The sequence below is a fragment of the Sceloporus undulatus genome, chromosome 5 (genome assembly GCF_019175285.1).
Source record: "Sceloporus undulatus isolate JIND9_A2432 ecotype Alabama chromosome 5, SceUnd_v1.1, whole genome shotgun sequence".
Classification (NCBI taxonomy): domain Eukaryota; kingdom Metazoa; phylum Chordata; class Lepidosauria; order Squamata; family Phrynosomatidae; genus Sceloporus; species Sceloporus undulatus.
This window is the reverse complement of record NC_056526.1, coordinates 106990950-107004331: the sequence shown is the minus strand read 5'-3', so window position 1 is coordinate 107004331 and position 13382 is coordinate 106990950. Positions and strand designations below refer to the sequence as shown.

At 41.0% G+C, this 13382-nt stretch overlaps 1 protein-coding gene across 1 annotated transcript; it reads right to left on the bottom strand.

Annotated features, from left to right (window-relative positions):
• Positions 1-3945: 3945 nt before the first annotated feature.
• MCAT (malonyl-CoA-acyl carrier protein transacylase) lies at positions 3946-10757 on the bottom strand. Its single transcript, XM_042467102.1, has 4 exons — positions 10295-10757; positions 6846-6933; positions 5804-6021; positions 3946-4730 (listed from the first exon to the last, which is right to left on the bottom strand). Exons 1-4 carry the CDS (start codon positions 10487-10489, stop codon positions 4308-4310), a joined length of 924 nt encoding a protein of 307 aa, XP_042323036.1. The 5' UTR covers positions 10490-10757; the 3' UTR covers positions 3946-4307.
• Between the last annotated feature and the right edge of the window lie 2625 nt (positions 10758-13382).

Sequence of the window (13382 nt, the reverse complement as noted above, 5' to 3'; positions counted from 1 at the left end):
GGATGTACTGGAACGATACAGCTACTCACAGAAAAGGTGGCCTTTGAAATAGCTATTCAATGACAGTTGAAAATTCAGACCATTTAGCAGACTAAAAGTACAAATGAATAAGCACCATGGCAGCTCTCCTCAACTGTGCTGTCTTACAGATAGGCTGGAGTGTAATTCTCATCGCCATTTTGCTTTGGGAAAATGGGAATTACAGTCCAAGAAATCTGAAGGATGTCAGATAGCAAAAAATCCAGCTAGACAATCTCAACCAGATATACTTGTTCTCTGAAGAAAAGCAAAGAGGGATACAGTATCTGTATATTGACATGTTCGTTACTTATCAAGGCTTGTACCCTTGTCCCATGACCAAGTACTTGTACAGAATTGTAAGCACAGAAAAATATTAGGTTTCCTAGATAGATATATGGAGAAATATTGCTGAGTACAACCTTCTTCGTTAACATTAGAGCACATCGGGAAGCATTCTGTAGCTGCTAGGCACACTCAGACCTGAGATGTTTTTCCATACTTTGCTTTAATTCCTCTAGGTTGGCTTCTGCTCTCCACCCCCACCTCAGTGTGAAAATGGTACTATTACATCTAAATAATTCAAAGCAGCAAAATTGTTTTTTGTATGTGCCTGTGGTTTCAGCATTGGACTACGACTCTGGAGGCCAGGGTTCAATTCCCACTTGGCCATGAAACATACTGGGTGACCCTTGGGCAAGTCGCATGCTCTCAACTTCAGGAAGGCAATGGCAAACCTCTAAACAAATCTTGCCAAGAAAACTACGATAGTTTCACCATAAGTTGGAAATGACATGAACGCACACAGCGCATGCACATACATATATGTGCATGTGCATATATACATATAAAAGAACGAGACCTACAAGATTTTGTAAAAAGAAAGGTTTAAAAAGATCCTCAGCTTTTAAAAAGGATTCTCAGGATTCTTCCAAACATTTATTTGCTGTTTACCTCTATGTATCAGCATAACCTATTCAGCAACGAGATTCTAGAAGAAGCAGTTTCTTCTCAGAATGCTCATGATGTCATCAATTTCTGAAGCATAAACATTAAGCTGAAATTATACCACACCCTTATGATAGAGCATACAAAGACCTATGAGGTTTATCATAGTTAATGTTTACACACATCAAGAGTGGAATTTGTACAGGCAAGCTAGAAAAGAGTCTGCAATTTTAAAATCGCTGACAGTTCCACTATGGAACTGCTCACAGAACATCAAATCAGTTACAAGTGACCCAAGCTTTCCTCTCCCCATTTAAGTAAAGAGCCTTAAACATACAGAACTAGAAAATGGCCTGCAGCTACTATAACAGACTGATTTAATATTACTACCTTAAATTTCTTGTATGCACGTGTCAGTTTGCATGTTCACTTGGATTTCCAGCTTGCTTGATCTCAAACACTTGGATCAGGAACAAAAACAATTAAAATGTAATGAAAATCACAGATTTCCTGTCCTGTTGTTTCTCAGCTTAACCCTGAGCCCCAAGGCCAAACCAGAGTAGGGAATCTAACCGACAGAAACGGAGTGAGCTTGAGTCTCTGGGAAGCCTGTAAGAAGGAACAGTTCCATAACCAGGAGAGGAATACAACTACAATTAATGTTTATCTTTCTACTGCGGTATTCTGGAGTTTCACATGCATTAATATATTTAGAAATATATTCTCAGTACATCTCATAGTAAGCAACACAGGAATCAGTCTTTATAGTGCAGCTGCCACCTTAAAACACCCCTGCATACAAAAAACACAAGGACTATAAGGAGCTGGCCACCATGTAAGAGCCCTGGGTAGGGGTCACAGACAATGAAACAAAATTGTTAAATCTGCAAATCAAAATCAAGCACATTTTTAATAATGGATTTCTAAGTCATAATAGCAAATGATTAAAAATGGCATTAATACTTACATAGTGCATTACTTCTTTGTGGTCTCAAATTCTGTATTTCAAGAACAAAAATCTACAGTAGAAGGCATACATTTTCTCTTTGTTTTTCACTGATGTAAACATACAGAAAAACTTTCAGTGTCCATTCTTTAAAATTTCTTGCTCTATGGACTTAAACGTTTGCTACTTACCACTGCTGAACCAAATGAGAATTTCTTTTTTATTTTCCTGAAGTTTGATTTTTATTTTCCTGCAGTTAAGTGGCTTTACAAACTAAAATTATATTAATAAACAGGTGAATAGATAGTCTACAGGGTCAGAGAAGGGCAATGAGCATGGTAAGATGCATGGCAAACAAAACATAAGAAACTGAAGGAAATAGTTACAGTATGTTCAGCTTGGAGAGGACTGAGGGGTGACATGATTGCACTCATTAAATACCTGAAGGCTATCACAAAGAGGTGGTTGAAGATTTGTTCTCTGCTTGAAGTAGCATCTAGAGTAGAACTAGGGGTGCATCTACATTGTAAAAAAATAATACAATTTGATATCATATTCACCATTTCTACAGAATCCAGGGATTTGTAGTTTTCTGAGGTGCAAGCACACTGGCAAAGAAGGCATACGACCTTGTAAAACTACAAATCCCAGGATTCCATAGGATGGAACTATAGTATTTAAAATGGTGTCAAACTGCATTATTTCTACAATGTAGATGCACCCTAGGTCTAATGGTTTTAAGGTACAGGAGACCAGATTTCTATTGAACATTAGAAGGAATGTCTTGACATTGAAAATGGTTCAGCAATGGAACCAACTGCCTAAAGAAGTGAAAAGGTCCCCTCTGGATATATACAGTTGGCCCTTCTTATACACGGATTTTTTATACATGGATTCAAGCATATAAGGTTTGAAACTGTTCAAAAAAAGTATAAATTTCAAATATCAAACCTTGACTTTCCATTTTTATAAGGGACACCATTTTGCTATGCCATTATATTTAATGGGACTTGAGCATACATGGATTTTGTTATACACAGGGGTTCTTAAAACCAAATCCCAGCGTATAACATGGGTCCACTGTATAAGAAAAAGGCTGAACAACTACCTGCTGGGGATGCTCTAGCTGGAGATCCTGCATTGAGCACAGGGCCCTTTCCAACTCTATGATCCAATCAACCCAAAAATGCAAGTTTAAATTGCATACAGTATACACTTTGAAAGACTGGCCACAGCATGCCTAAAATTATTAGACACTGCTGCCATCCTCTGGAATAAGACTGCTTTATGTCTCTCAAAATATTCTTTAAAGCTCACCCACTGTTTCCATATGTTAAAATTTATTCTGGTAGACTCCCATGGCCCCTCTGCCGTGTTTTTCTTCACCCTTAGAAGTTACACATCTTCCTTAGATACCTATTATTTCTTGAATTTGTATCCTACACTTCTTTCAAACAGTTGACAAGAACAATTGAGGTCCAGCTGTGGTTTCTTATGCTATCAGTGAGTCAGTTCTACTTGCTTAGCATTAATAGAACCAACTATTCTTTTCCCAAAACCATTCTCTGATTATAGTCTGAGTAAAGCCTAAGAAAGACTAGACACTCTAACTTCCACATTGGGAGCTTTGCCTCTTGCAAGTTATGTTACAGAAGATGGTCTTTGCTTTCAGAGTTATGGGCCTCAAACAGATGGGTGCAAAGGGCTGCCATCAAGCTGATCTGGGGGCGGGGTGTGCACATGACACACGCCTCAGATCACTCGGAGGCTGTGCCAGGGCCATATCCGGGCTACCGAACACAGCCCAAATTCAGCCACAAAGGAGTAGTTTCTTACCGAGGCCCCACGGCAATCTTGGTGCGGGCGCGGCCTCTGGCTGTTCCTTTAACCCTGTCTGCTTGAGCTCATGGTTAAGACAAAAAATCTAATACAGTTCTTATGTATTAACAGCTTTCAAAATCTTTGTCTTTCAAAAGATTTGTATCAGTGATGTAATCAACTTCCCAAAACACAACTTTTAAATGCAAAACAAATATTTAAAATATTTTTTAATATCACTGATTCTTAACAGTCAAAAACAAGAGAAGAACTGTAAGTCAACACAACCATATGGCTCATGTGGACATCTATCCCTGCAATCATTAATTTAAAGATGCTCGTGAGTAAATCTGTCCATTTGACAATGTGGCACCCAAAGTGAGAGCACATCAGTTCAAATAATAACAAGTAAACAAAAGCTGGTGCCAGCAATGAAAATGCACATCTCCCCCGGTGCAGAGGATAACAAGACTGTATATTCCTCAAGACGTTCATTTGCAGCAAACAATAAATCTACTTAAAATCAAAAGGTACATAAGAGCAGAATATACCAGGAACACATTTCTTGCAGGCATATTTAAATTTCTTCATTTGCATCATCTTCTGAAACATCAATATTTTTGTAGGATTTCCAGGCCTTCAAATTGCAACTTTTTAGGATTGTTCCTAGCTGTTTCCCAGGACCAGCTTCGTATGAGCAAGGAAATTCTGTGCCTTTTTTCCTTTCATAGATGGCATGCATTGTTTGTTCCCATTTTACTGGCAAAACCAATTGCTTCACTAACAAACGCTGGATCTGTTTTGGATGTGTGTATTTTTGGCTGTTCACATTTGAATAGACAGAGATGAGAGGCTGCTGAATGGTAATTGATTTGAGGGCTTCTGATAAAGGTTCCATTGCTGATTCCATAAGTTGAGTGTGGAAAGCACCGCTGACTGGTAGCATTTTTACACGTGCAAATGAGTATTTTTTAGAATTTTTCTGTAAGTACTCCAAAGCCTGAAATAAGAAAGAAGTTATTTTGCCAAATCCAGAACTGTTATTCATATAATTCCCCTTGAAAAAACAACATAGATTTATTCTAGTGATACAGTGGCAGGCCAAATAACAGACGTATACTCCAAACGGATTTTTAAAAAGAAGCATAAACAGTACTGGCAGCTTAATGCTTTAATGGAAAAATGAAGACTCAAATACATAAATTTTACGATGTACTCTCCACTAGATTAAATCAAGAGTATGTGAAAAACAGTTGAGCAAGCCTGTCCTTGAACATAAAGCTTGGAAGCTTCAAAACACAACTATGTAACTGTTGGTTAATTAGTTCATTAGAATATGAACTACCAGTATTAAAAAACTGCATTTCATTAAGGATCAGCACAGGCTAAGCCTAAATATTTCGAAAACAGTTGAAGACCTTTTCATTGCACTTTTATTCCAAATATGAAAGATTAATTTATTTTGAATGCTAATTGTAAACATGTTCTTAACCATTTGAATGTATGGCGGGTTACAGACCGCTGAGAAGCGGTTGTCTGGCTCTGCCTCCACTTGCAGCGTCTGGGAACCGCAGCCTTTAAATGGTGCGGCTCCCGGACCCTGCAGAGAAGGAGCGCGGAAATCGCGCTCCTCGCGCTCCGGAAGAGGCGCCGCAAGTGCCAAAGGGCGCACTCATGGCACGCCTACTGGGGTGCCACGTGCGGAAGCAGAGCATCCGCTACGTCAAAATGGCGGTGCCAGTATGAACAGGGCGCCGCCATTTTGTACAGACTAAGTCCGTAATAGGAGTAGGGGCGTCTAGAAGAGACGCCCCTTTTTCAAACTGGGACGTCCTCAGGACGTCCCTAATGGCGGTCTGTAACCCGCCAATGTTTTAAAAGGCATTTATGGCTATCAATGGCTCCTGGGTTACTTTGTGGGCAAAAAGCAGGATAAAATGTAATATATAAAACAAACAAATCCTGTAATAAGGTTGCTTTAGGAACAAATTATTCTGGGCACTGGTTACTAGCAACAATATTATTTTTAAAAAATAAAAATGAATAAAATAATTTAAAATTTTGAAACAATACCTGCAAATGTCCTGCAATGACTCGGCTATCTGGAAACAGGTAATTTGACACTTCACATACAGGATTTTCTAGTCCCACTGATTTGCAATATTCACGAGCTTCTAAACAAGCAGCAAAATAATCTGAATTATTCCGGCCGATAACAGACAGCATTCCACTTGGGACAGCTTCAGATGCCTCTTGCATGGCTTCAGCGCGCACCTTTACTGCATATAAGGCTGAGGAAATAAAAGAAAATCTAAAGAAACTTGCTTTCATTTTGAGATACGTTGGTGCTACTGAAAAATTATGGTTGTAACTTCACAAAAACAACCATAATACCTGCTTCAGTGTAATTCACAAACAGGTGAGAATGCTGAAATTTATCGTACAAAAAGGATTTCTTAAAATTAAAAAAGACCGCTTAACTACTGCAATATTTGCTGATGACACCACAATTATATATACATTTTGTACTCAAAATGTATGTATAAATTGGACTTCAACTGTACCAAATTGGGTGCAAGACTGTAAATCTCATTTGTTGACATATATCAATTCTCTTTTCAAGGCAACACCCTAGAGATGACAATTTTCTTACAAAACTAATTGAATTAATGTTCAAAAAGGAATGAAAAGAGGTTACCTCAGAATTAGTTCTATTATCTAAATAAACAACAGAAAGATGGTTTTTTGTGGGTTTTTCAGACTATGTGGCTATGTTTTGGAACAATTTATTCCTGACTTTTCGCCTGCATCTGTGGTTGACATCTTATTCTTCCAGAACAGGACCACATAGTCCAAAAACCCCCACAAAAAACTATGGATGCAGGCTGTGAAAGCCTTCGACTTCCCAATAGAAAGATGCAGTTTCATTTTCTGATTCAAGAAGAAACAACAGCTGTATCTTAAGATATCCTGCACCAACACATCAGCACAAAAAATGGCACACATGGACTAATAATATATCTGTACATTAACCATGGTGCTATACTGACACTGCAAGAAGATTACATGAAAAGACAACATTTAATACAACAGTGCATGGATGTTTTCTTTATACCTTCGGAATAGTCTATGGCTCCTGCAAAAACAAGAGCTGCGTATTCTCCAATGCTGAATCCAGCAGCTCCGACACAGTTTTCAACTACCTGTAGAAGTGTAACGTCTGAAAATATTAGCATATATTTAGAAAACTACTGTAAGTGCTATTTCTAGAGCTACAAAACTAAAATTTCAAGCTAAGATCATGCAAGAACCTTCCCTCTAATTTCCTAAGACTGGAAACCATTTTAAATTCATGGTGATGTAATGCTACATTCCTCTTTTATGGAGATATGGGCCAAAATCCTTCTGGCCTGCTTGCGAGGGGGTCTATATCTCTTCTAGCATATTTATGCTTATGCAGGGGGTGGGCAGATAGACTGAAGCAGAATATGCTGCTTTGTTTCATTTTGGTCATGGACTGACCAAAGCCTCTGTACACAGCTTTATCCCCCAGTCACTGATTTGGTTGCTGGGGTGTATGTAGGTGGCCTCTGGCTGCTGCTGTACATCTGGAAAAAAGAAGCAGTCTTTCCCTCTGTAGCTGTGAAAGGTTTCTAACAAAAATCAGGGGGAGGGTAGTAAAGCTGTACCTGGAAGCCTCTGAATATCTTCACACAGCTGGGATAAAGATATTGTACAAAGATGCACTGGATACCTTGTTTGACAATGACTAAAGAAGTACTTATTCTGAGGTAACCAAGGGTTAAGCCAATGTAAATCACCAAGAGGATTCTGGTCATGGCATACAATACCATTCTAGAAACCACAACCTCTAGTCAGAAAAAAAAATTACCCCAAATGTGGAGGAGAGAACTACTCATTGCTAAAGGAAAATATACTGTTTGCTCTGAGCTCAGATGTCCTGAGGCAAACCATGCATCAAACCATATGACATTGGAAGGGACTAGGAATATTTTTGCTGTTTTAAAAATATAATTACAACTCTATTGATTTAATAAAACGGCACATGTCAAGCCTTTTACTAGTCATACTGACGGCTAAAGATATAACCAGAAGAACTACACTGCCAACTGTCGCCCAGAGGATATTTTCATCAGCTGCCTCTATACTGTGGAATGACCTGCTAGCAAAGATTTGACAGGTAAACATCCAGGCTGAATTTAAAAACAGTATTTTAAAAAGTTGATTTTAAACTATGAATTTTAAATTGGGATGTTTTCATTTTATGATGGATGGCTTTAGTATGTCCTATGTTTATGTGTTTTAATTTAATGTGGTCAAATGGTTTTATATGTTTTAATCTATGTTGTACCCCACTTTGAACCTTGGGGAGAGGGAGGTAAAATATTGTGGAGTTGAAAGCTTTCATGGCTGGCATCCATAGTTATTTTGTGGGGTTTTCGGGCTATGTGTTGCCTTGTTCTAGAAGAGTTTTCTTCATGACGTTTCGCCAGCATCTGTAGTAAGAAATTATTATTGTTGTTGTTGTTGTTGGCTACATTATGTGCCTTTGGATGGAAAGGCAGGGTAAAAATGTTCTAAAAAGGAAAATAAATAAATAGTGGCGGACTGATTTAGGGCTACTACCCATATCTTTGAGAGTTTCATGTGATACACACTGTATTGTGTACAACTCAAGAGGACAAAAGGAGCATGAAACCTTCTATTTTCACATCAAGAATCACCACTTGAACAACAATCCCACAACACTATTAACCCCTATGCCCTATTCTGGCAAACATTCCAAAACAGAGTTTCTCAACCAGGGTTCCCAGGATTCTGCAAGAGGTCATTGCAGGTTACAAGAAATTGTGATTAAAAAAAGATTGGCAATGTAAATATAATACATGCTTAGTTGGGGTTCCCTGACACCTGCAAATTATTTCAAGTTCTTCCAGGGTAAAATGTCTGAGAAAGGCTGTTGTAAACTACTGCAATCAGTTTAATTCTGTAGCAAATTCAAGAGTACAAAGAAAGGCAGATGTCATATTCCACCTCCTTCTGGCTTCCACATTCTCAGCAAGAGGCAGGGCAGCCTTAGGAGCAGCAGACGGACCAAACTAGCATATAGATTATAGACTTTCTGGACCGAACAGATGGTCGTGGTTGCCTGCCTGCTCTGAACCTGCAAATCAACCTCCATCTCTTCTCCCTCTACCTGAATGGCACTTTTACAGGTGCAAATCTAGGGCTGCGAGCCAGCCTTAAGGGCCAAACAGACAGGCCAAAATAAAGCAACTTGAAAGGTGCAGATCAGAGGCCAGCCTAAACAGGGCTTCAAAGCAGAAAAGTTTCATCCTTCTTACCAACCTCCCCCTTTGTTAAGAATATTTTGACGGCACTCCGTTGGGGCCGGAGTTATACGGCTTTCAAAGTGCCTCTGGCCTTCTTTGGCTACATCTGCACTGCAGAAATAATCTGGTTTAACACTGCTTTAATCAACTGTCTTGGCTCAATGGTATGGAATTCAGGGAACTGTAAATTGTTGGGGTGCCAGGGCTCTACATCAGAGAAGGCGGGATGTCTCACAAAACTACTGCCAGCCCTCCAAATCCATGGGTTCAACTACACACGGCTTGGAAAAAATGTTTGAAATGTATGAATTCTAAAAAAAGGATGCAAGCCTTGATTTTGCCATTTTATACCAGGAGTGCCATTTTACTAGGCCACTGTATTTAATGAGTCAAGGGCCATCCAGTCCAACCCCATTCTGCCATGCAGGAACTCTCAATCAAAGCATCCCCATTGACAGATGGCCATCCAGCCTCTGCTTAAAGACCTCTAAGGAAGTTTAAAGACCTCCGAGGGAGTTTGTTCCACTGTCAAACAGCCCTTACTGTCAGGAAGTTCCTCCTAACGTTGAGGTGAAATCTCTTTTCCTGCAGCTTGCATCCATTGCTCCAGGTCCTAGTCTCTGGAGCAGCAGAAAACAAGTCAGTTCCCTCCTCAGAATGACATCTCTTTAAGTATTTAAACAGGGCGATCATATCACCTCTTAACCTTCTCTTCTCCAGGCTAAACATACCCAGCTCCCTAAGTCGTTCCTCATAGGACATGGCTACCAGACCCTTCACCATTTTGGTCTCCCTCCTTTGGACACTCTCAAGTTTCTCAATGTCCTTTTTAAATTGTGGCGCCCAAAACTGGACACAATATTCCAGGTGGGGCCTGACCAGAGCAGAATAGTGGCACTATTACTTCCCTTGCTCTAGACACTATACTTCTATTGATGCAGCCTAGAATCGCATTGGCCTTTTTAGCTGCTGCATCACACTGTTGGCTCATGTTCAACTTGTAGTCAATGGGACTTGAATATCCACGGATTTTGGTATCCATGGGGGTCCTGGAACCAAACCCCAGAGGATACCAAGGGGCCAACGTATAGTTCCTAGAACTCCACAGCACTGAGCCTTGGAAGTTAAAGCGGTGTCGAACTGCATTATTATATCTGCAGTGCGGATTCAGCCAGATTCCCTGGTGGTCCCTTCCTTCCTTCCTGGTTACCGAGGGCTGCTGGTGGTGCAGCTTCTCCACGGCGGCCAGGGAGGTGACGAAGACGGCGGGCTGGCTGTGGACGGTGCGGTCCAGCTGTTCCTGGGGCCCCTCCAGGCAGAGGCTCAGGAGGTCGTAGCCCAGGAGCTGCTGGGCCACGCGGAAAAGCCCCGCCACGTTGGGGTACTGCAGGAGGCCCCGTCCCATCCCCACGAACTGGCTGCCTTGGCCCGGGAAGAGCAGCACCGAGGCCTCCGAGGGAGCCCTCCGCGCCTCCTTGCCCTCGCCCTGGCCCTCGCCCACCAGGGCCCCCCCGGAGCAGCTCCTCCGCCTTCCCCCCGGGAACCAGCCCAGGCTCCTTCGGCCTCAGACACCGCCGCCCCGCCGCAGCCGCTCTCAGGCTTCGCCCCAGCGCCATGCCCGACTAGGCCGCAGCGTTGCTATGGCAACCGACTGTAGGCCTCGAGTGAAGAAGGAGGCCTGGGTCCGCTGCGAAAAAGGTTCCGGCTGGGAAACGCCAGCCCTAGCGAAAGAGTTCCGCCCCCTCAAAAGGCCTTCTGTATTAACAGTGCACAAATAAACCAGTTTGACACCACTTTATGAGCAACACCCACACGTTTGGGGTGTCTTTTTTTTAGTGTGTGTTGATTATCTCCATTCCAATTCAAATAAACCTTTGAATATTTCAGGCATTGGTATAATGTCATTTTGTACAGTCCGCTTTTTAATTACTGATGCTAATTGTGCCCAGTGGGTTTACATGGCTGAGCTGGGATTTGAACCCTTGACTCCAGTCACATTACACTGGCCTCTACTTAGCCCTTCTTATTTCAGCCTTTCGCCGTTGCCATAATTGTCCACTATTACCAAGGACAAAATGTAGGACAAATTTGAGACCAAACTGTAGGACAAAACTCGGCCCAAAATGTAGGACGTTTAAGAAAAATGGAGGACCTTAAATGTCCTACATTTTGGGCTGAGTTTTGTCCTGCAGTTGTCCTACAGTTTGGTCTCGAATTTGTCCTACATTTTGTCCCTGGTAATAGTGGACAATTATGGCAGCCCTAGCATGGGATAGTGCCTACCACACTAAACTGTAGTAGCACTATTATTATTCCACTTTAACTGGCATGGCAACATTGCATGGATTTGCAGTTTAGGGCATTTAGAAATCTCAGCCAGGGATCTCTTGGGCCTCACTAAACTACAAGCCCCAGAATTCCACAAGATGTTGTTGTCATGGCAGCCAAAGTGGGATAATAGTGTTATAACAGTGTAATGCGATCGGCCCTAAACCAGGTGTTTCTACAGCAGGTTTCCCCCCTGATCCAACACTTATTCCTACCCCTGACTGCTCCTGTAGTACCAATAAGGGAAGAGTACTGACATGCTTTGGTCTTCCATTCCTATTAAAAATAGGCCTAGTGGGTCTGTTAATATGTATGTGCAAGGATCCTGATTTTTTTTAATGCCTTGGCTGCCATCTAAAGAAAGCTTATTGAAGAATAATATAGTTGAGTAATTCTGCATTCATTGCAGTTTACGGATTTAGAAAGCAGGCACTAATTGCAAACAAAGTACTGGTCTACAGCTCTGCACCTTCAAGAGGCTATTTGTGCTTTTTTGCCTGTTTGATTTTGAAACTCTTTTTCTTTCTTATATTAGCTTGTTTTCTGCTGCTCCTCCAGAGAACAGGACCCAGAGCAATGGATGCAAGCTACAGGAAAAGAGATTCCACCTAAACATTAGGGGGAACTTCCTGACAGTAAGGGCTGTTTGACACTGGAATACACTTCCTCAGAGTGTAGTGGAGTCTCCTTCCTTACAGGTCTTTAAGCAGAGACTGAATGGCCATCTGTCGGGGATGCTTTGATTGAGAGTTCCTGCATGGCAGGGGGTTGGACTGGATGGCCCTTGTAGTCTCTTCCAACTCTACGATTCTATGATTAGCAAAGTGTGTATATTCAACAAATAGTACAGAAGAGGATCACATATGTTTTGGCTAATCCTAACCATCCCCATATTTATTCTAAAATGAACTCTGCTGACTTTTGAATCCAGAGCTGCTGCAATTGAGGGATTGGGAGGCTTTGAGGCCCAGCCATACCAAGTGTTCCTCTAGCCTTCCCTAAATTCTCAGAGACCGGTTGATGACCACACTACACTCTTATAGTGCTGCTATTCCACTTTTACTGTTCTGGCTGCCTCCTGTGGCATTCTGGGGTTTGTAGTTCAGTGAGGCCTAAGAGCTCTCTGGCTGAGAAATCTAAATGCCTTTCCCTAAACTACAGATCCCAGAATGCCACAGGAGGCAGCCAGAGCAGTAAAAGTGCAATAACAGCACTACTGTATAAAAGTATAGTGCAGTAATCTCAATTTCATTGGACTGGTCTTTCTTGTACAGTACTTGTGTTTATTTCCTGATGGTCCATTTTATTTTATTATTTTACTTATTTACTTATTTACTTATTTATTTATTTTACATATTTATTTTATTTATATGCTGCCTTTCTCCCAGAGTGGGACCCAAGGCAACTTCCAGAAACAGTAATTAAAAAAAAAAAAATACAAACAAATTTTTAAACAATTAAAATCATCACAAAAAAACACAGTAAAATCATTTTTAAAGCAACCAAACGTTTAAAAGGTAAACAAAACATCACCAATAAAAAGCTCCCCCCTCCCATTGTACAGAACAAGTCCACTTAACTCTTTTGGCCACTCCAGCTGAAAATGTCTGGCTATGGGCCTGGCTTGGCTCACCTCCAAGCAAGTGTTTCGAGCGTTTCATTTCTTTCTAGGCACATAAATAAAATCTAGGTGGGGCAAAGTATCACATTATGCACATGACCTGATATTTTGTAGCTATAAAGTGAGAAGAAAGTGTTGAAATATTGGAGGCAGTTTAGTATTTCCATAATACCTGCCAAAGACTGTGAATGTTGTTAGGCGTTCAGCCTGCTTATTCTCAGGGTAATTGATGGAAATGGTAAGATCTATAGTGCTTCATGACAAGATATAGTGTGTGAAGGCAGCAGTTAAAAAATTGAAGCATGTCTATTTTACTTGGGATATGCACATGTACTTTAGAAAGAACCAT